The 23,515-nt window shown below is 46.9% G+C and overlaps 2 protein-coding genes across 2 annotated transcripts in view; both read left to right on the top strand.

The window, feature by feature from the left end:
- The window catches only part of DGLUCY (D-glutamate cyclase), a 70,517-nt gene that overhangs the window by 40,752 nt on the left and 6,250 nt on the right, over positions 1-23,515 (top strand). Inside the window, 6 exon segments of the mRNA XM_055417581.2 lie at positions 6,554-6,653; positions 12,335-12,375; positions 12,378-12,473; positions 17,223-17,360; positions 21,124-21,153; positions 21,156-21,271. Coding sequence (XP_055273556.2) covers positions 6,554-6,653; positions 12,335-12,375; positions 12,378-12,473; positions 17,223-17,360; positions 21,124-21,153; positions 21,156-21,271 — 521 coding nt within the window.
- LOC148774502 (translation machinery-associated protein 7) lies at positions 8,935-9,307 on the top strand. The gene has a single exon (XM_088829776.1). It carries the CDS (start codon positions 8,976-8,978, stop codon positions 9,168-9,170), a length of 195 nt encoding a protein of 64 aa, XP_088685902.1. The 5' UTR covers positions 8,935-8,975; the 3' UTR covers positions 9,171-9,307.

Below are 23,515 nucleotides of genomic sequence, written 5' to 3'. Positions count from 1 at the left end.
TTCCTGCCCTCACGGTCCCTGCCCCCTCCTGGAATCGTCTCTCAAATAAACCACCTGCACCCAAGTCTTTGTCTCAGACTCTGGTTTCAAGGGACCCCAGAGAGACGAATGGTAAGGGTGGAGGTGGTGAGAAGTAGCCGGATTGGTCTGTTTTTGAAGGTAGACTTGTGATTTCTAGCTGGGTTGGAGGCAGGGGTGAGATGGGAGACTGGAGATTGCTCTGAGGTTTGGGCAGGGTTACTGAGAGATTGGAGTTGCTGTGAACTGGGATGGGGAAGACTGTGGAGCAAGCCTGAACTTGTGCCGTGTTGGTGGGGGTGTGAAAGGGGGCGGCCGCTGTGGAAAACAGTATGGCAGTTCCTCAAAAAATTAAAAATAGAAAATACTGTATGATTCAGTAACTCCTCTTCTGGGTATGCACCCAAAAGAACAGAAAGCAGAGACTCAAATAGACATTTCCACACCCATTTGCACACCCAGCTGTAGTGTTCACAATAGGCAAAAGGTGGAAATGTCCCAAGCATCCATTAACAAATGAATGGGTAAACACAATTGGTCTATACATACAATGGAATATTAGGCAGCCTTAATAAGGAAGGGACTTCTCTGGTGGTCCGGTGGTCAAGATTGTGCTTACAATGCAAAGGGTTCAATCCCTAGTCAGGGAACTAATATTCCACATGCTGTGTGGCTCGGCCAAAAAATGGAGAAAAAAAAAAAGTTGAAAAAAAAGGAAAATGTTTTTTTAAAAGGGAAGGAAATTCTGACACATGCTCCAGCACAATGAACCTTGAGGATATTGTTGTTAGTCGCTCAGTCATGTCAGACTCTTTGGGACCCCATGGGCTATGGCCCACCAGGCTCCTCTGTCCATGGGACTTCTCAGGCAAGGATAATGGAGTGGGTTGCCATTTCCTTCTCCAGGGGATCTTCCCGACCCAGGGATCGAACCTGGGTCGCCCGCATTGCAGGCAGATTCTTTACCATCTGGGCCACCAGGGAAGCCCACACAGAGTAATTAAAATCACAGGGACAAAAAGGAGAATGGCGGTTGTTGGGGACTGGGGGTGGAGCGCGGGAGGTAGTGGTTAGTGGGTTCAGGGTTTCAGTTTGGGAAGATGTAAAAGTTCTGGGGATCGATGATGGTGATCCTTGCACAATGATGTGAAAGTCCTTAATGCCAGAGAACGTACTCTTAAAAATAGATAAGATGGTAAATTACATGTTATGTATTTTACCACAATTATAATTAAAAAAATTTTTTTAAAGAGTGCAAGACGAGCTCAGGTAACTGCAAGTGTGGGTACCTATTAGACTTGCAAGTGGGAAAGGCAGCAGGCAGTCAGATCTACGAGTCAAGTTCAGGAGAGCCGTCTGGGCTGAAAAGATAAAAACTGGAGAGCAGTTGGCATATTGATGGCTTCAAAGTCAAGATGCTGGATGAGGTCATGGAGGAAATGAGTGGAGACTGAGAGCAGACCCCGACGGCCACCCCATGCCCAGGGCTCGAGAGGAAGCGAGGGGGGCCTTCCTCTGAGAAGCACTGACGAAGGAGCGAAACTAAGCACCCTGTTGTCACCAAGGAGAAGGGCTGGCCGGCTGCGCCCACTGCTTCACAGGCCGGGGGGCGGGGGTCTCTTCCATCTGGCAGGGGGTTTCAGCTGCCCACTTTCTCAGATGTCACTCTGTCCTCCTGTTCACCTGACCGCCAAGGCTCAAGCTGGACCTCAGCTCAGAACTGGGTCTCGCCCACACAGTGACTTCGAACTTGGAATTGACTGTACTAGATTTTGCAGAACTTTTATTTCAAGTGGCTGGAGAAAGTGGAAGCAATTTGAGCTTTTAATGACAATGATTTCCTATCTTTTTAGAACTGAAGCCTGGGAAATGTTTAAAGAAGAAAGCTCAGGCATTGATTCCCGGCTTGGAGATAAAGTGATAGATCGATTCTTTGCAGCTTAGGTGTGGGGTCCCCTCTTGCCCCGACCTTCCTTGCCCAGGGTTCTTTATCTCTGTGTGGCCCCCTTGGGGATATGCTATGATCCTCATCCTGTGCAGCTCCCTGGTGCCCTGTCTTACTAGTATCCTGTATCCTCTGTTCAATGTCAAAGAAACGAAGAGCCGGCTTTACTCAGCACCTGCTTTTTGCCAGGCCCCCAGACCCATTCTTCACACACAGCATGCTCCTGGGTCCATAGCAGTTCCGGGATTGGGCTTGGTAAACCCCATTCTGCCGAGGGGGAGCCAAAGCTCAGAGAGGTTCCGTGACTTGCTAAGGTCACACAGCCAGGAACTGTTGTTTGGCTCTGCTCAGCCCCCTTGCCAGGCCAACAGGCTTCCCCTCACAGCGCACAGAGGAGCTGGGTCTTTTGACTTATCATGACTGCCCCTCACCCCCTGGGGTGTCATGTCACACATATTACTAGAATGAGCCTCGTGAGTATCCCCTGATGGACCGACTGGCCTCCTTGTCTTTCCCCCTAGATGGGGGGTGGGAGAATCAGAGGGTGGGGCTGGAGAGGGGCACTTTAGGATCTCTGACAGTGATCTGACTCCTCGCCCACAGCCTGCCCCATCGACTCACTGGAGTGGCAGCGACAGCTCCTGAAGGGGGTGGGGTGACAACATGGGGGCGCTGGGGTGGGAAGCAGCTGTCTCAAGGCCATATGGGTTTTTCTATATTATTTTTATTTTTTGGCTGTGCTGGGTCTTTGTCGCTTTGCTTGGGCTTTTCTCTACTTGCGGTGAGCGGGGCTACTCTCTCTCTCTAGATGCGGTGTGCAGGCTTCTTATTGCAGCGGCTTCTTTTGTTGCAGAGCACAGGCTGAGCCTGCGGGCGTCAGTAGTCGTGGCTCCCAGGCTCTAGAGCACAGGCTCAGTAGTTGTGGCACACGGGCTTAGTTGCTCTGCAGCATGTGGGATTTTCCTGGATCAGGGGTCGAACCGGTGTCCCCTTACACTGGCAGATGGATTCTCTACCACTGAGTCTCCAAGGAAGTCCCAGCCATATGGTTTAACATAGACAACATGCTTGTTTGGGTTGGCTTTATGTGAGAAGGTGAGGGACTGGGATGGAGCTTGTGGGGGGTGACCAGATCTCCTCCAAACTGCCCCTTGGCACCACTGCTGGGCCATGGAGCAGTCCAGGAGCTCCTGTAGAACCAGTGGGACCTTGAGTACTGGGTCCAGGCTTGCATCCCAGGCCCTCACAAGCTCAGGCTGGACAAGACTTTATCCTGAGCCAGCAAATGCACAGAGATCCTGCCCTAAATGGCTATGTGGGGTTTCGTGAATGAAAACCCTATTTTATTTTATTCTGGGATTTGTGTGTGTGTATCCACATATTCTACAACTATATATCTTATTATTATAATTAGAAAATGTGCTATTTTTAAGAGTCAAGTTCACTTTGGAAATCCTTTTGATGCCAGTAGCTAACTCAAAAACCAGACTGAGACTTTTCCTCTATCTTCTGGAACTTTCCTGAAGATAGTCAGGGGGTAGGGGTGTGGAGCAGATGACAACTTAAGTTAGGAACTAGAGTCATGACACCAGCCTACCAACCTACATATTTCAGTTCAGGGTCAGTCGCTCAGTCGTGTCTGACTCTTTGCGACCCCATGAATCACAGCACGCCAGGCCTCCCTGTCCATCACCAACTCCCGGAGTTCGCACAGACTCATGTCCATCGAGTCGCTGATGCCATCCAGCCATCTCATTCTCTGTCGCCCCCTTCTCCTCCCGCCCCCAATCCCTCCCAGCATCAGAGTCTTTTCCAATGAGTCAACTCGTCGCATGAGGTGGCCAAAATATTGGAGTTTCAGCTTTAGCATCAGTCCTTCCAATGAACACCCAGGACTGATCTCCTTTAGGATGGACTGGTTGGATCTCCTTGCAGTCCAAGGGACTCTCAAGAGTCTTCTCCAGCACCACAGTTCAAAAGCATCAATTCTTCGGTGCTCAGCTTTCTTTATAGTCCAACTCTCACATCCATACATGACCACTGGAAAAAACCATAGCCTTGACTAGACAGACCTTTGTTGACAAAATAATGTCTCTGCTTTTAAATATGCTGTCTATGTTGGTCATATCTTTCCTTCCAAGGAGTAAGCATCTTTTAATTTCATGGCTGCAATCAGCATCTGCAGTGATTTTAGAGCCCCCCAAAATAAAGTCAGACCCCTGTTGCCACTGTTTTCCCATCTATTTGCCATGAAATGATGGGACTGGATGCCATCATCTTAGTTTTCTGAATGTTGAGCTTCAAACCAACTTTTTCACTCTCCTCTTTCACTTTCATCAAGAGGCTCTTTAGTTCTTCTTCACTTTCTGCCATAAGGGTGGTGTCATCTGCATATCTGAGGTTTTATTTCTCCTGGCAATCTTGATTCCAGCTTGTGCTTCTTCCTGCCCAGTTTCCTCATGATGTACTCTGCATATAAGTTAAATAAGCAGGGTGACAATATACAGCCTTGATGTACTCCTTTTCCTATTTGGAACCAGTCTGTTGTTCCATGACCAGTTCTAACTGTTGCTTCCTGACCTGCATACAGGTTTCTCAAGAGGCAGGTCAGGTGGTCTGGTATTCCCATCTCTTTCAGAATGTTCCACAGTTTATTGTGATCCACACAGTCAAAGGCTTTGGCATAGTCAGTGAAGCAGAAATAGATGTTTTTCTGGAACTCGCTTGCTCTCTCCATGATCCAGCGGATGTTGGCAATTTGATCTCTGGTGCCTCTGCCTTTTCTCAAACCTGCCTGAACATCTGGGAGTTCATGGTTCATGTATTGCTGAAGCCTGGCTTGGACAATTTTGAGCCTGATTTTACTAGCGTGTGAGATGAGTGCAATTGTGCTGTAGTTTGAGCATTCTTTGGCATTGCCTTTCTTTGGGATTGGAATGAAGACTGACCTTTTCCAGTCCTGTGGCCACTGCTGAGTTTTCCAAATTTGCTGGCATATTGAGTGCAGCACTTTCACAGCATCATCTTTCAAGATTTGAAATAGCTCAACTGGAATTCCATCACCTCCACTAGCTTTGTTCGTAGTGATGCTTTCTAAGGCCCACTTGACTTCACATTCCAAGATGTCTGGCTCTAGGTCAGTGATCACGTTATCGTGACTATCTTGGTCGTGAAGATCTTTTTTGTACAGTTCTTCTGTGTATTCTTGCCACCTCTTCTTAATATCTTCAGCTTCTGTTAGGTCCATACCATTTCTGTCCTTTATCAAGCCCATCTTTGCATGAAATTTTCCCTTGATATCTCTTATTTTCTTGCAGAGATCTCTTGTTTTTCCTATTCTGTTGTTTTCCTCTATTTCTTTGCATTGATCACTGAGGAAGGCTTTCTTATCTCTCCTTGCTATTCTTTGGAACTCTGCATTCAGATGCTTATATCTTTCCTTTTCTCCTTTGCTTTTCACTTCTCTTCTTTTCACAGCTATTTGTAAGGCCTCCCCAGACAGCCATTTTGCTTTTTTGCATTTCTTTTCCATGGGGATGGTCTTGGTCCCTGTCTCCTGTACAATGTCACGAACCTCCGCCCAGAGTTCATCAGGCACTCTATCTATCAGATCTAGTCCCTTAAATCTATTTCTCACTTCTACTGTATAATCATAAGGGATTTGATTTAGGTCATATCTGAATGGTCTAGTGGTTTTCCCTACTTTCTTCAATTTAAGTCTGAATTTGGTGATAAGGAGTTCATGATCTGAGCCACAGTCAGCTCCTGGTCTTGTTTTTGCTAACGGTATAGAGCGTCTCCATCTTTGGCTGCAAAGAATATAATCAATCTGATTTCGGTGTTGACCATCTGGTGATGTCCATGTATAGAGTCTTCTCTTGTGTTGTTGGAAGAGGGTGTTTGCTATGACCAGTGCGTTCTCTTGACAAAACTCTATTAGCCTTTGCCCTGCTTCATTCCGTGCTCCAAGGCCAAATTTGCCTGTTACTCCAGGTGTTTCTTGACTTCCTACTTTTGCATTCCAGTCCCCTATAATGAAAAGGACATCTTTTTTGGGTGTTAGTTCTAAAAGGTCTTGTAGGTCTTCATAGAACCGTTCAAATTCGGCCTCTTTAGCGTTACTGGTTGGGGCATAGGCCTGGATTACTGTAATATTGAATGGTATGCCTTGGAAACTGGGGACTAAAAGTAAATGTTTATGAGCTGACTCATTGGAACAAAACCCTGATGCTGGGAAAGACTGAGGGCAGGAAGAGACAGGGGCAACAGAGAATAAGATGCTTGGATGGAATCATCAGTTCAGTGGACATGAGTTTGAGCAAACTCAGGAAATAGTGAAGGTCAGGGAAGCCTGGCATGCTGCAGTCTGTGGGGGTCACAAAGAGTCAGACATGACTGAGTGACTGAACAACAAGGAAAGTAAACTTATATTCTCCATGTCAAATCTTGGCTTACCTAGCAAATTATTCTGCAGGTTGACGTCATTCAGTAATGGTAATGATGCTTTCTGAGGAAGCTCTTAAAGCCAGCATGAGTTCCCCAAATGCAACACTAGCGCTGATGGCTCCACCCTTTGCCTTTATTCCCAAGGCGTTCTGAAGACGTCGATCCCAATATTAACTTACCAGGGCAGATCAGTAGGAGCTGCTCAGGCATTTCTGTGCAGAGACGGAGACCCCAAGTCACCCAGGTATGTGTGTCTCATCCCAGTTTAAATGGGTGACAGTGGAGAAGCCCAGGTGCTATTAACTTTGACAACAAAATATCTGCACACCTCAGCCCTCCAGAGAGGACAGAGCCAGGAGCTCAGGGTTCTGATGGGCCAGACTCACCAATGAGGCAGCAGGGAAGCAGGGGTGGGGGGTGTTCAAGGTGTCTAGGGGCTTTGCAGAGGATCTCTGGAAATCTCAAGTCTCTGGAAGGTGGCATATATTGCTAATAAAGGGAGAAGATAGGGAAATTATTGAAAAAAAAAAGACTAGCAGTTTCTCAAACTGAGTTATGACCCATTAGAGAAAAGTGAAATCATTTCAGTGGGGGTTAACCAGCACCTTTGAAAAATGAAATAGAAGCATCCTTGTATTGCTTATATAGTAATGGTAAGTACTCTCTGGTGAAACCTGGTGTATTTTTTCACTGTGCAGTGGTCAAACATCTTGAAAAATACTTCTTAATTATATGCTCTCTCCTGTGTGCTCGTGCGTGCTCGCTTGTGTCTGATTCTTTGCAATCCCATGGACTGTAGCCTTGCAGGCTCCTCTGTCCATGGGATTTTCCAGGCAGGAATACTGGAGTGGGTTGCCATTTCCATCTTCAGGGGATATTCTCAATCCAGGGACCAAACCCGTGTCTCCTGCATTGGCAGGTGGGTTCTTTACCACCAGCGCCACCTGGGAAGCCCGTGATGTATATTAGAAATGTTTACATTCTCCAAATAGTTGGCATACAAACAAAGCTCTGGCAACTCAGAGAAACTAGAGAATTCTCCAGGGTGGGACCCCCGATGCCAGATAACACCAGTGTTGCTCTGTTTGCTGAGTGGAGGGAGGTGAGCCCAATCTGATAGTGGGGAGAGAGGATTTCACTGTTTTTGGACAAGATGCATTAACTCTTCCCAGGACTCTATTACTTTCCCACTGTAGTTAAATGGACCCTTATGGCCTAAAAGCATCAATCCACCTTCATGTGGTATGAAACGAGTTCCCCGAAGGGAAAGTCCAGAACAGAAGATATATTCATCTCGACTGGAGCTCTTGTTCTGAACTGCCTTTTCACCATCATTGATGTAAGTCTAGCTGGAATTCAGGGTCAGAGCTCCTTCCTCTTCCTGGTTCTGCTTCTCAGGAAAAGGGACTGCCTTTTCTGACACTGAACATGTAGCCTCAGGACCACATCCTAACGCCTACTCCGTGGCCTGCCATCCAAGCATACGTGATATACCATCTTCTAGCACAACAAAAGGACATGGACAGGCATGTAGATTTTGTTTTTGTGTTTTTTTAGAGGCTGTGCTGGGTCCCCGTTGCTCAAGAGCCTTTGACAGTCACAGCAAGTGGAAGCTGCTCTCCAGCTGCGGTGCAGGGGCTTTTCACTGCAGTGGTTTCTCCTCTTGTGGAGCAGGGCTTAGGTGCATAGGCGTCAGTAGTTACAGCTCATGGGCAGAGTGTCTTGAGCATGTGGGATCTTCCTGGACCAGGGATAGAACCTGTGTCCCCTGCAATTGGAAGGCGGATTCTTTACCACTGAGCCGCCACCAGGGAAGCCCAATTTTTGTTCTTTTAAAAAAAATATCCAGAAAAAAAGCACTCAGAGTTCAGACTTTTTAATATTGTGTTACTAATGAAACATGCATAATGTAAATCTTTAACCATTTTTTAGTGTGTGGTTCAGTGATAATAAGGTATATTCACATTGTTGTGTACTATCACCACCATCCATCTCTTGAACTTTTCCATCTTCCCAAACTGGAACTCTGTCCCCATTAAGGAATAATCCCCCTCCCACCAGTCCCTGGAAACCACCATCCTACTTTGTGTGTTTAAGAATTTGACTATTTTAGTCTCCCACATAAGTGAAATCATTCCGTGTTTGTCATTTTGGTGACTCACTTATTTCACTTAAAATATCCTCAAAATTCATGCATGTTACACCTTACCTGCCTCCTGGGAAAGCTATATGCAGGTCAAGAAGCAACAGTTAGAACCAGACGTGGAAGAACAGACTGGTTCCAAATTGGGAAAGGAGTGTGTCAAGGCTATATATTGTCACCCTGCTTATTTAACTTATATGAAGAGTACATCATGCAAAATGCTGTACTGGATGAAGCACAAGCTGGAATCAAGATTACCAGACCTCAGACATGCAGATGACACCATGCTTATGGCAGAAAGCGAAGAGGAACTGAAGAGCCTCTTAATGAAAGTGAAAGAGGAGAGTGAAAAAGCTGGCTTAAAACTTTCACCAATCAGCTCCGCTTCCGGTGGCAGGGTCTGGGGAAGGGGCGGCAGGCGCCATGTCGGGCCGCGAAGGTGGCAAGAAGAAGCCCCTGAAACAGCCCAAGAAGCAAGCCAAGGAGATGGACGAGGAAGATAAGGCATTCAAGCAGAAGCAGAAGGAGGAGCAGAAGAAACTCGAGGAGCTAAAAGCAAAGGCCGCGGGGAAAGGCCCCCTGGCCACCGGTGGAATTAAGAAATCTGGCAAAAAGTAAGCTGTTCCTTGTGCCTGAGGCAATGATGACCCTTAGTTCCATTCCTGTTTAAAAACCTGGATTCCCTGCCATAATATGTTGCCACCTATAGCTAGAATGAAGTGTTGTCTTGGAACCTATTGTACATTTAAGAATAAACTTTTGTAAAAAAAAAAAAAAAACTTTCACCAATCAAAAATCAAAGATCATGGCATCTGGTCCCATCACCTGATGGCAAATAGATGGGAAACAATGGAAACAGTGACAGATTTTATTTTCTTAGGCTCCAAAATCACGTAGATAGTGACTACAGCCATGAAATTAAAAGATGCTTGCTCCTTAGAAGAAAAGCTATGACCAACCTAGACAGCATATTAAAAAGCAGAGACATTACTTTACCGACAAAGGTCCATCTAGTCAAAGCTATGGTTTTTCCATTAGTCTTGTATGGATGTGAGAGTTGGACCATAAAGAAAGATGAGCACTGAAAAACTGATGCTTTTGAACTGTGGTGTTGGAGAAGACTGTTGAGAGTTCCTTGGACTGCAAGGAGATCCAGCCAGTCCATCCTAAAGGAAATCAGTCTGAATAGTCATTGGAAGGACTGATGCTGAAGCTGAAGCTCCAATACTTTGGCCACCTGATGCGAAGAGCTGACTCACTGGAAAAGACTCTGATCCTGGGAAAGACTGAAGGCAGGAGGAGCAGGGGACGACAGAGGATGAGATGGCTGGATGGCATCACCGACTCGATGGACATGAGTTTGGGTAAACTCCGGGAGTTGGTGATGGACAGGGAGGCCTGGTGTGCTGTGATTCATGGGGTCACAAAGAGTCAGACACAACTGAGTGACTGAACTGCACTGAACTGAATGACACGTCAGAATTTCCTTCCTCTTTAAGGCTGAATAACGGCCCTTTGTATGTACAGAGCAATTCTGCTTATTTGTTCATCCGTCAGTGTACATGTGGGTAGCATCCACCTTCTACTTAATGTGAATCATGCTGCTACAGGTGCATAAATACTTCTTTGAAACTCAGCTTTCAATTCTTTGGGGTTTCAAAGAATACTCTGGCACCTGTACCCAGAAATGGAACTGTTGGATCATATGGGTCATTTGAGTAATCTCTGTGCCGTTTTCCATAGCAGTTAAGATATTAAAGAATAGGGACGGAGAAGGCAATGGCAAGCCACTCCAGTACTATTGCCTAGAAAATCCCATGGATGGAGGAGCCTGGTAGGCTGCAGTCCATGGGGTCGCTAAGGGTCGGACACGACTGAGCGACTTCACTTTCACTTTTCACTTTCACACATTGGAGAAGGAAATGGCAACCCACTCCAGTGTTCTTGCCTGGAGAATCCCAGGGACGGGGGAGCCTGGTGGGCTGCCGTCTATGGGGTCACACAGAGTCGGACACGACTGAAGTGACTTAGCAGCAGCAGCAGCAGGATTCAGAAGCAGGGTCAACTTGATCTGTACACCCCCTGGGGCAGGAAATGACCTTCTTACTCCTCTGATTCATATACCCAGAGCCTTGGACATGGTAATGCTCAAGCATCTACTGCAATAATGAATATTCCTTAACATGATGGACCTTGTAGTTTCTTGTTTTCCACTCTGTTGGGCACAGACATTTCTAGAAGGAGTTAGGGAGAAGGAAGGGAATGCAGGTAGCAGGGCTCACAGGAGGATCAGAGGCTCACTGGACCTTGGAATGATGGACCAAACACCAGTTTATTTGGCACCTGAGGAATGAGGCGAGTCAGCCTCCCTCTGCTCTGGGGTCAGCCTGATGCCCGACCTCCAAATCCATAACGACACCAGGCGGACAAGCAGCCCTGTGGGGTGCCGTGTGCTGTGAAAGGGAGAGTGTCTCCAACAGAAGTTGAATAACAAGGCCCTGAAGAGGTGACATGAGGCATACACACGGTTTTAAGATGGGAATCGGTGGATTAATCATTTGTAAATTATTGAAACAAATACATCTTTCTTGTGGTTTGCAATTTCAATTAAAAAAAAATAAAATAAAAAATAAAGAATAGGGAGGTGGGAGGGGGGTTCGGGAGGGGGAACTCATGTACACCCGGGGCGGATTCATGTCAATGTATGGCAAAACCAACCAATATAATATTGTAAAATAATTAGCCTCCAATAAAAAGAAAAAAAGATATTAAAGAATTCCATCATGGGGGTATTTAAAGAGATGTACAAGTGCAATTTTCATGTTCTTAGGTGATTAAAACAGTATTTCTCCCAATCATGATAGAAGCCACAACCACTAACCCAGCCCTGAGTAGGTGTGGAGGTCTATGCTCTCATACATTTTCTCACTTAACCCTTTCGACACTGTATGAGGCAGGCACTATTGTTAGGTCATCTTACCTATGCAGAAACTGAAGGTTCAAGGGTTTAACTACTCACCCAAGGCCAGCAGCACCGGGACCTAGAGCCTGATTGTGGGATCTGATTCCACCACCCGCTTTCTTAACCACTGTCACATCTGTGGCCCTCCTTTCTCTCTCTCCTGTCTAAAGAAGTTTATCTTGGGTTACAGTCGTCTGTCTTCCATTTCGATTCCTTTTTAGTCTGTTTTGAGGGCTTCCCAGGTGGCACTAGTACTAGAGAACTGCCTGCCAATTCAGGAGATGTAAGAGATGCAGGTTTGATCCCTGGGTCAGGAAGATCCCCTAGAGTAGAGCATGGCAACCAACTCCAGTACTCTTGCCTGGAGAATCCCATGGACAGAGTAGCCTGGTGGGCTACGGTCCATAAGGTCACAGAGTCAGACATAACCGAGATAATTTAGTCTATTTTGTGTCTGTAAAGAAAACAAGATCCTGGAAGAGGGCAACAATGAGCCAGTAGCAGCCAACACTCACCCCACTGGGTTTTGGCTGCCCTGCTGGTTAATAGAGACCTGGCTGGGGTACCAGCAGCGTCCACCATGGCCTCCCTGCTCTCACAGCCTCTGACTCTAACACAGTGCTAAAGATTCTGATGCTGTTTCTCAAATGGATCTGATAGGGTAGCCCCCAGCACAGGCTCTGGCACACAGTGGACATGCAACCAAGTTCTGGAGGAATAAAAAGAGAAAGAAGGGTCCTTCGCGCACAAGCACGGGAAAGTGTGATCCTGCCAGGCACCTGGCTCTCCACAAGGGCCCTGTGCCCTTGCCCCCTGGCAGGTTTGACCGTCTGGTGGCAATCGAGCATGCGGAAAGGGCTGCCACTTCTCCAACGCGAGGAAGAGGAACGTCAAGCTCTTGGGGGACCCTATGGATGACCTCTTCCTTGGTGCACACAAGATTCCTGGAATCTCGTCAACTGGAAAGCAAGGAGCACTGAGAATTCCACAAGAAAATATCAGCACGAAATGCCTTTTTAATTGACTGTTGAACAAATGACAGGAAGGAGTTATATGGGACCATTGTTTTCCACTCCAGAAATGGTCTTTGTTTATTCTGGTCAGTATAGGCAATAACGACTCTGAAATCCAGTGTTTACAAGAGCCAGAAAGGGAAATGACGTTTAACCAAGCATATTCTATTTGTCCAACTCTAAAACATCAAAACTAATAATAATGACTACTAAAATCAAGGCCTGGCATATTATTTCGCTCATACAAGATGAATGCACCATATGTGTTCTGTGTCATCTTATGAAGTATATTAATTTTAAGTATATTTTAAATTTATGGTCAGTGTGATATTTTGATAGCTAATAATGTAATAATGTGATCATTTGTGTTTGTACAGAACTTTATAGTATTCAAAGAGGTTTCATAAAAATTGTATTGATTAAGCCACTTTTAAAACCTGTATTGGACTTCCCTGGTGGTCCAGTGGTTAAGACTTTGCCTTTCAATGCAGGGGGTGTGAGTTTGATCCCTGGTTGGGGAGCTAAGACCCCACACGCCTCATGACCAGAAAACCAAAACATGAAAGAGAAATGATATTGTAACAAATTCAATACGAATTTTAAAAATGGTCCACATCAAAAAAGTCTTCAAATACTTATTTAACAAAATAAAGAAATACATAAATCTGTAGGTAAGGAAGGTACAGTTTCCGAAAAGTGTCTCGCTGTTCCCTAGTTAATTAGGAGTAGGGGTCGGACTCCTGGGGTCTCACCTGACATGCTTCATGGGATCGGGTTACCTTTATGAATTTCTGAAAGGCTTGATGTAACTGGAACACCAGCGTGTCTCCCCTGGGATGGAAATCAGCCTGTAGGGGCAATTAAGGCGTGTTTGTCGTTCCATATTTACTTGTTCTCTGCATTCAAACAGTTCTGAGTGTTTCCCAGACTCATTAGTTGCCTTTGGCTTTTTGAGGTTTTGATGAGACAATGAAAGCCTTCCTGGCTGCGTAGAAAATTTCTGCCAATCTCCCAGGTCTTTCCCAGAAAGGCCTTGGGTGTGGTGCCCACAGCAAAACTGGCTTCCTCCTTTCCTGCCTCTCAGGGCTGGGTGGGTGAGGACCTGAAGCCTGGGGGGAAGCCTCCCAGGGCAGGATGGGGGGAAGGAGATTCTGCATTGGAAGGGGCCCCAGGGGTCCGAAGAAGCCCTCACTTAATGGCCCTCAGACCTGTGCGATTCCCCCTAATGAGTCCCCAAGATCCCGGAGGAAGCAGGTGGAGCCAGCTGTTGATGTTCTCAGGCTACCGACTTGGTGGACCCTTCTCTTGGCCTCAGGATCCCCGGCCCCTCCTGTGGCTGCCCAGCCCCCTCCTGGTAACTCGGCCCACTACCCCTCCTGGGGGTGCCCCTTTGTCTCCTCTGCTCCATCCACACCCCGATTCCTCAGCCCCACAGGCAGTTGCCCTGTCATGGAATTGCACTCAACTGAGAATCAGGAACACCCACCTCCCACTCACTACCTGGGCCCTGTCCGAGACCCTGTGAAGTGAGGAGATCGAGGGCACAGACGGACAGACCTCAGGAGTGAGCAGGATGAATTTAAGATGCTGAAGGGCAGAGAGAGAAACAGACAAGCTACCGATGCTGTGTCATTATTTTCTTTCGTTCAGTGGGCTGTCGTGGATCTAGAAAACTCTTCTGAGAAAACTCCTCAGGGTGTGGACCTGAGGCGCCTGGTCATTCACAGTGAGCACAAGGCGCCAGGTCTCTGAAGCCCCCGCTGAGCTGGCTCCAGACCTCTCTCCACCTTCACGCAGTGAAATCTCGCCTCTGGTGGTTCTTCCACATTGTTGTAGGAACAGACACGAAAACCGTCCCACAGCATTCTGCAGGCTGGGGGTGGGGGGCGGACCATCGGTCCTTGAGGCACTGGTGTAACCAGAAAGGGTTAATTCTGAATTTATGCTGGATCTGTGTGAGCCCATCGACTGCAGCTCGCCAGGCTCCTTCATCCATGGAATTTTCCAGGCAAGAATACTGGAGTGGGTTGCCATTCCCTTCTCCAGGGGACCTTCACAACCCAGGAATTGAACCCAGGTCTGCTTCATTGTGGGCAGATTCCTTACTGTCTGAGCCACAAGCATCTTGGTGAACGGTTATCTAGAGGCAGCTGCAACCACCTTCTGGAGGCAGGATCAGCTGACCTCTAGTCTATAAAATCCTCCAGAAATACCTGGACGCAGGACCAGTTCCTAGGGTGCCGCCTGAAAGGGTGCAGGCTACAGGGCTTGTTATTAATAGATTTTTTCATTTTCTGGTAAAAGTGGCATTGACTGGTAATTATCTTTAGCCAATTATGTTTAGCCAATAATTATTTTTAGCCAATTCACCTATCTTGAACACCATTTATTTCACCAATGAATTAAATAATTTCTAACACTTACTTATTTTGACATATTTATTCTAGCATTTATTATGCTAATTAACAAACCTTCTGCTGCCTATCAGATGGGTCTTTCAATTGTGGTCTCTTTCAAATGCTAACCGGCCACCTGTGGGGTGTGAATTTCTGATCAGGCTACTTTACAGGCATTAACCAGGCGCCCATCTGGTGTAAATTAAAATTAACTGACACGCATACATTTCACATACTTGAGACAGAAGCCTTTTAATTACAGAATTGACTTTAACAACCTATGCCAGTTCCCATCTGCAAATAGAATGCTGTCTGGTCAAACTAATGGGACTCAGGGTCTTGCGGCCATACCCTGTGCAGGAGCCACTAGAAAGGAGACCGAGTCCTGGGTGTCACCATCTCCCGTGGACCTGGCACCTTCAACATAGAGGGCACTCCATCTGTGATTGGAGAATGTGCTCTAAAAGGGGATACAGCCACATTGTTGAGTTCCAAACCTCTACTCATTTTTTATTAATTAATTAACTTTTGGCCGCGCTTGGGTCTTCATTGTGCGTGGGCTTTATCTAGTTGCGGTGAGCAGGGGCTACTCTCCAGTTTGTGGTGCGTGGGTTTCTCATTGCAGTGCCTTCTCCTTACTGAGCGCAGGCTCTGGTGGTGCGGGCTTCAGTGGTGCTCAGGCTTAGAAACTGTGGCACGAGGGCTTAGTTGCCCCAAGGCATGTGGAATCTTCCCAGACCAGGGATCGAACCCATGTTGCCTGCATTCGGGTGGATTCTTAACCACTGGACCACCAGGGTAGTCCATCAACTTGTTTTTGTTTAATTTTTAATTGAAGGACAATTGCTTTACATTATTGTGTTGGTTTCTGCTGTACATCACCATGAATCAGCCACAGTATATGTATATGTCCCCTCTCTCTTGAGCCTCCCTCCTGTAGGAGGAAACAGACAGAACAGGCTCCATCTTGAAAGCAGGACTCCATTTTGGGCCGGACTGTGGACTTTGAGCTATACGTCCAGTATTTATGGAAACGATATACCGATGGAAGAACCCCACGGCTCATACCTAGACTCTCCATTGCCTAAAAGAATACCCTAATTATCTGTGTAACTGAATAGAATAATAAATTCTATTATGCTTATTGGGGTATGACCACAGGCTTATTGATAGTTGTCCACTGTTAACTACCTAGGCTTAAGGCATATAAATCACGGGTTAACTTTGATTGTATCTTTCTCTTCCTTTGTTCAGACTAGTTTCAGGGAATTTGGGGAGGTGGGTTTGGGCATGTACACTTAAGGCATATAAGGTTTTCAGAAAAACTGGTTGGAGTTCTTGGCTAAGAGGAGACTCTGCCTTAGTCCCGCCGGTGTAATAAACTGCACTCCACTATCTGCATTGTCCTTCTGAGTGAGTTTGTTTCCCAGAACGCGTGGCTACAACACTCCCACCTCCTACCCCATCCTGTTACTGACCCAAATCTTGACTTTCTCTGCCCACCGAAGCCAAGTAAAAATTATGGAGACAGAGTTTGGAGGAAATAGAAAGGTGGCTTTAATTCTCAGCTGGTGGAGGGGGGAACCCAGTAGGCTCATGCCTCCAGAACTGTGTCTCCCACCACCACGAGGAGTCTAGGGGCTGATATAAGATGAGGGCTTGCAATCAGGAGTCAGTGATGAGCAACAAAGGTGTTGGTTTTCTCCTCTTGCATTGTTTCAAAGAGAGTCATAGGCTGGCATCAGTAACCCAGTAATTGAGTCTGGCAGTCCGGTGGCTCTGTGGCCTTCTTTCTGATATGTAACTACAAGGGGAAGGGTGTTGTAAGGGTAAACATCAGATGCAAGATGTATCTAGCATAGAGTCAAAGGAAAAATAGGTGCAAAATGTAGCTCTTACAGAGTTAGGGGACAGAAAAGCAAACTTAGTTACAGACATGCAGAGTTAGGAGCAGTTAAAGTTAAAAAAAAAAACCCAAAAACTAGGACTGTTCAGTCCTGCTCACTCACTGTTCTCTTTAGCCTCTTTGTTCTCAGGAAAGGGAAAGAGAAAACTCATTCCTCTTTTTTCTTTTCCACTGCAACAATTCCATCCCTCTAGGTTGTCATTGAGCCTTCAACTTGTCTTTAACTAGAGAAGTTTCTAGAATACCGGAAGAAATACAGCATCTCCTGGTTGTCTGAAATGTATCCAGGCCAACCCCTTTTCTCACCCTGAGGCACGTGGGAAGGAGCTGCCCTGCCCCACAACCACCCTTCATTTTGCCTGATCCTGTTCCCCGACTTGGTTCCCTTTCCTTCAGGAGTCGGTGACAAAGGCGACAAGCTTGGAATGCACAAAGTCAAAGAGGCTGTGAAGAGGCACATGCGAAACGGGGACATCCTCGTCTGTGACACGGAGGCTGACTTTGCGGTCACTGTGGCTAAGTGCTCAGATGGTCAGCTAGTCAGGCAAGACTGCCCAGGGGGAGGGACCTGGCTTGGAGCCTGTCTAGCCAGAAACTCCTCCATGAGTAGAGTCTTGAGGCACCAGGGGAGAAGAGGACATGATTCTTAGCCTCTGGCCTCTCATTCAGTCATTCAACAAACATTTACTGTATGCTAGGCGCTGCTGTGTGCTGCGGTAGGAGCAGCTCCCTGCTCCACAGAGTGCCGGCTCTAGTGTTGGGAGATGGACAATGAACCCTAACAAACAAATACACCAGAGTGTGCTAAACAGGCTTCCCTGGTGGCTCAGACGGTAAAGAATCTGTCTGCAGTGCGGGAGACCCAGGTTCTATCCCCGGGTGGGGAAGATCCAGAGGAACCTGGTGGCCTACAGTCCATAGGGTCACAAAGAGTCAGGCACGACTAAGGAACTAACACACACACACACACACATACACACAGAAACACACACACTGACACACAGACACACACATACACACAGACACACACACATACACACACAGACACACACACACAGACACAGAGACACACACACATACACACAAAGACACACAGACAGATACACACATACACCCACAGACACACACACACAGACACACACAGACACACATATACACACAGAGACACACATACATACACACAGAGACACACACACATACACACAGAGACACGCACACACACATACAACACATACACACACACATATACACACAGACACACACAGACACACAAAGACACACATACACACACATACAACACATATACACACACATTGTGCTAAACAGTGATGAAAGCTACAGGTAGAGGAGAGACAGGCCACTTCAGATCTATGGTCATGAAAGCCTCTCTGAGGAGGCGTCATCTCTGTTTTTATTTGTGCTTCCTGTGTGATGGAGAGGAAGAGAACAATGCAACAAATGTTTGGAGGATGCAAGAGGCTCCGGTTCTCCTTTCACTTTCTTCTGCCCCCCCCACCGCTGCCCCTCCCCTCCCAGCAGCTGTCCTTCCCATCAGGACCAACCTTTCCTGTGTCCAGGTCCTTTCAGGCCCCACCCTTCCTCTTTGATGGCTTCACAAGTTTCAGGAATTTTGACTGATACCTGAGAACAGTCCTCTCCCTTTTCATCATCAAAAATAGCCCCAGAGATAAGCAGAAACCTCTGAGGGGACCAGTGCCAGGGTAAGAAAACCTGAACTGTAATCAAATTGCTGGTAGCTTTGTCTAGGCAAGTCTGAAAGCTAGAAGATCCAGGGGGACCTAGTCATAGGGGGTTCCCATACTTCTGTGAGCGTTACCTCCATAGACTCTACCAGGTCCACACTGAATACTAGAGAAAATTCCCCTCATGCTTTAGGTAGAGCAGGGGGAGGGAGCCACTTGAAACACACCAGAGCACTCTTTTCTGAACAAAGCCTGCCCTCAGAAGAAACTACTTTACCAGGGCCTAGCCTGCTGGGCGGCTTCCCAGGTAGCCCTAGTGGTAAAGAAACTGCCTACCAGTGCAGGAGAGGTACATAAGAGACACGGGTTCAATCCCCGGGTCAGGAAATTCCCTGGAGGAGGGCATGGCAACCCCCTCCAATGTTCATGCCTGGAGAATTCCAGGGACAGAGGAGCCTGGCGGGCTATGGTCCATAGCGTTACAAGGAGTCGGACACAAGTTAGCAACTAAACAACAACGTCAACTACATGTCAGTGAAACTGAAGGGAAAAAATTTAAAACTTCTGCTCTGCAGAGGACCACGTCCAGAGGATGAGAAGACAAGGCATAGACTGGAAGACAACATTCACAAAAGATGTTTTTGATGAAAGACTGTAACCCAAAATATGCAAGGAACTCTTAGAACTCACCAATAATAAAATAAATGGCCCAATTTAAAAATGGACAAAAGACCTAAACAGACGCCTCACCAAAGACGTACAGATGGCAAGTAAAGATGTAAAGATACATTCAACATCCTTTGTTTCTGGTCTCCACCCTGGATTAGTTCTTTGGTTGGGTTACCCAGACAGTCCCCACCCTCAGGCCCCTCGAGCTTATCTTTTTATTACAAACACCTGAAGATGTTTGGGTCTACTAGAAACATGGCTTATACCACATTGAGAAAAAGAGAAATTATGCTATGAGGAAATGTATGTTTCTAGAAACAGATTATTTCTAATAATGCATGTAAAAATACAGTATACATTATGAAATGTATTTGAAAATGCTGGTATAACAAACAGTTTACAATTGCTTCAGTTCAGTTCTTACTTCTTTGTTTTCACTAGAAATTAAGGTTTCTAAGGCTTCCCTGGTGGCTCAGATGGTCAAAGAATCTGCCTGCAATGTAGGAGCCCCGGGTTTGATCCCTGGGTCAGGAAGATCCCCTGGAGAAGGAAATGGCAACTCACCGCAGTATTCTTGCCTGGAGAATCCCATGGACAGAGGAGCCTGGCGGGCTATAGTCCATGGGGTCACAAAGAGTTGGACACAACTGAGTGACTTTCACTTTCAAAGGTTAAGAATTCTAATTAATATACTATAAAAAAAGTAAAAATAAATTAGTTGCTCAGTCGTGTCTGACTCTTTGTGACCTCGTGGACTGGAGCCTGCCAGGCTCCTTTGTGGAATTCTCTGGGCAAGAATACTAGAGTGGGTTGCCATTCCCTTCTCCAGGGGATCTTCCCGACCCAGGGATTAAACTAGAATCTCCTCCATTGCAGGCAGATTCTTTATTGTCTAAGCCACCAGGGAAGCCCCATATGTACCATAAAATTACTAAAATAAATAAGGAAAATATCTTCATATGTAAGGAAAAAATTTTTAAAGTATAAGGAGTGGGAATGCATTTTGTTAAGGGAAAATAAAGTAAAAAGATTAAAAAAGAGGGAAAGCATAGGACAAAGTCTGAATATTGGAGGTGGGGGGGTGGCGGGGAAAGGGAGTTATAGAAAGTTTATGGGAAAGGAACCCTGAGAAAAGAGTTCTCTGTGTCATCAGGACTGGCTAAGATTAGAGTATGTTTAATCGGACTTCCGTGATGGTCCAGTGGCTAAAAATCTGCCTGTCAATGCAGGAGACAGGGATGCGAGTCCTGGTCCTGGAAGATCCCACGTGCCATGGGGCAACTAAGCCCATGTGCCACAACTACTGAAGCCCTCAGTCTAAAGCCTGTGCAGCAAGAGAAGCCGCTGCAATGAGAAGCCCATGCGCCACAACTAGAGAGTAACCCCTGCTCACCGCAGAGAAAGCCCGTGCAGCAACGAAGACCCAGTGCAGCTAAAAATAAAATAATAAAAATTTTAAAAAGTTAGCTGATACAAAATTAGAATTCTGTTTCCTCTCTGTGTTAAAAAGACAAAAGTCTGCTCTTGACAAAGAATTAATAAAATGTTTTTCTTTACTTTTGAGTAGTCTAAAAAGAAGGAACTTTATGTTTTATCAAAACAGTTTCCTATATTGTTTTTATTAGGTCTTTGATCATTCGTTTGGTCCCAAATCAGTGCTCCCCCAAATCCAGTTTTCTTTAGCTGAAGATGGTATTGTATGTACGGTGAGGGCTTCAGCCGTTTTTGGTTGAGCTCTCCTTTTTAGTTCTCCCAGCTTTCTCCCATGTAAATTTTGTTTGATTTTCTCCTGTTACTCTGTTGCATATCAATTTAATTGTTAGACCAGTCAGGGGCACCTAGAAGAGCAGAGGAAAATTTCTTCCTCTAAGGGAAACTACATGACCTTTCCAATCCTATGATGAAATCTCTTTTTGTTCCAGGTGATTCTAACTGGGGAGGTCATTATGCCTTGACCTGTACTTCCTGAGCTCCTGTGAGGTCCACAGGCGTTACCTGAGGAAAGTGACTAGGCCCTTCAGACCACCTGGGGAACAGAACTGGACTGGGGCCCTCCCATCTGTCACTAAGGTAACATAGCCCAGCAAACCACTCTTGTGGATGCACCTTTTCCCCTGGATGAAGAGTGGACATGGTTCTTCAAGCCGTAAGCCAGGGGCCTGCACCACTGAGGAAAAAACTCCTGGAAATCAGGAACCAGTTCCTTTCATATCTGCTTTCCTCAGCAACCAGTGGAGGAAAACCCGATGCTTGGTAAATCCTTGTTGAATGAATGAATATAGTGCTTTATTAGAATGGTGATTCTTCCAACTCTACAGGCATCAGAATCGCCTCAGGGGCATCTTAAGCCACCCAGGATGGGGGGCAGGTGGGGATCAGGGTTCCTGATTCAGGCGATTTGAGTTGGGCTGGAGAGTCTGCATCTCTGACAAGTTCCCAGGTAACGTTCCTGCCTCTCCTGCCTCGGGGACCACCTGCCTTTGAGACCCTGGACTAGAAGGTTGGTTCCCAGCATCGTGGAAGAGGCTAGTGTGGGGAGATGGGAAGGCAAATCAGGAGGCAGGAAGGTTCCTGAGCGTGGAGCCTGGAGACAGCAGCTGAGATAGGCTGGTGCTTTGTAGGTCCTCCAGCCAGCAGCTGAGGCCCCGGAACCCCTCACCGGCGAGAAGTATTAGCATCCAGAGGCCCTTGCTGCCTCCTTCCTGTCCTGCCTTTACATTGTCTTGTACCTTTTCTGCTCCCTTTTTCCTTCTGCCTGTCTTTTTACTCTCTCTCCTGTGTGTGTGTGTACATGCTAAGTCGCTTGAGTCTTGTCCTGTTTGCAACCCTATGGACTGCAGCCCACCAGACTCCTCTGTCCATGGAATTTCCCAGGCAAGAATACTGGAGTGGGTTTCCTTGCCCTCCTCCAGGGGATCTTCCTGACACAAGGATCGAACCTGCGTCTCCCTAGTCTCCTGCGTTGGCAGGTGGATTCTTTACCATTGAACCACTGGGGAAGCCCCTCCCTGCTACACCTGCCCCCATTTCTCTCCAACACCTCCCTGGACTGGCTTGTTATCCCCATTTTACAGAAGAGGGGCTGAGGCAAAGAGAGGGAAGGTGCCTCGCTCAAAGCCACCCAACCAAGAAGCAGAGCAGAGATCTGGGTCTGGATCTCTGACTCCATACTCTGGGTCTTTCCCAACGAGGTGCAGAAGTTTCCAGTTGCTGGCAGTGCCAGGGTGCAGGAGGGGAGGCGAGGGGGAGTCAGGCGGCTGGAGTGACATTTTCAGGGGAAATGCTCTGCTTTAAAGGGGCCCAGAGAGCCTTCTCTGCTTTCTCTGCACTTCCTGGATCTGAACTGGAAAAAAGCACTCAGCCATCTCGCACATGACTTCTGATTCACACAGATACAAAAGACTGAACCCAGCCAAGCAAGCTCACGCAGCCCCAGACTTATCCTCTGGGGATGGAAATTCTCCTTCCACATTTCCACCCAGTCTTTCATAAATATATTAATAATGCACCACCCTTGAAAAGAAAAGGAAACATCATTATAGCAAAATTACAAACACAGTTTCATATAGCCCCTTCTCTGGGCCAGGCCTGGGCTTGCTCTGGAGACAATGATGGAGGGGTGCAGAACTCAGGGTCCACGAGGGGAGGTGATTTCAGAGTAGAAGTATGCACACTGCTTGTGAATACACAGAGAACAGGTGCTTGGCTCGTTCCGAGCGCTCAAGCAAGCCTGCCTGTAAGAGGTGGCTCTGAACTGGGTCTTGGAGAGTGAGTAGGATATAAGAGCCAGGTGAGGAAGGGTAGGAAGGACCTTTCAGACCGCAGGACACACAGAAGCAAAGGTGCAGAGACAGGAAGCAGTGCAGGGGATAACTGGAGACGTTATACTGGAGTTCTGGGTGTCACTGGGACCCCAGGGTCATCAAGAGATGCCAGACAGAGCTGTGGCCTGAGCTTTGGTGAAGCCTGGCTGGTTAGGTGCAGAAGAATGTCTCTCATCTCTCTTCTTGCGTTGCTTGTAAGAAGGCCCTCTCATACTCAGGGGATCTGATCATGACTGCAGCAGGAGTGGGCACCACGTTGAAGAGCCCACCACCATCCAGGGCACACCCTGTCCCCTCTGGCCCTTGGCTGTGCCCCAGGGGTTTTACACATGGTCGGAGGGCATTTCCCAGAGCTTGTCAGGAACCAAGACCTGATTGATGATGTCTTACAGGAAGGACTAAGAAAGGAAGGCAGGATGGATGGATGGATAGATGGACAGACTGCTGGTGAGCTGGCTAGCTGGATGAATGGATAGATGAATATCCTGAT

Source organism: Moschus berezovskii, chromosome 21, assembly GCF_049115385.1.
Source record: "Moschus berezovskii isolate FMDL1 chromosome 21, NW_MosBer_1.0, whole genome shotgun sequence".
NCBI lineage: Eukaryota > Metazoa > Chordata > Mammalia > Artiodactyla > Moschidae > Moschus > Moschus berezovskii.
The sequence above is the reverse complement of the archived record's forward strand: the minus strand, read 5'-3'. Positions and strand labels throughout refer to the sequence as shown.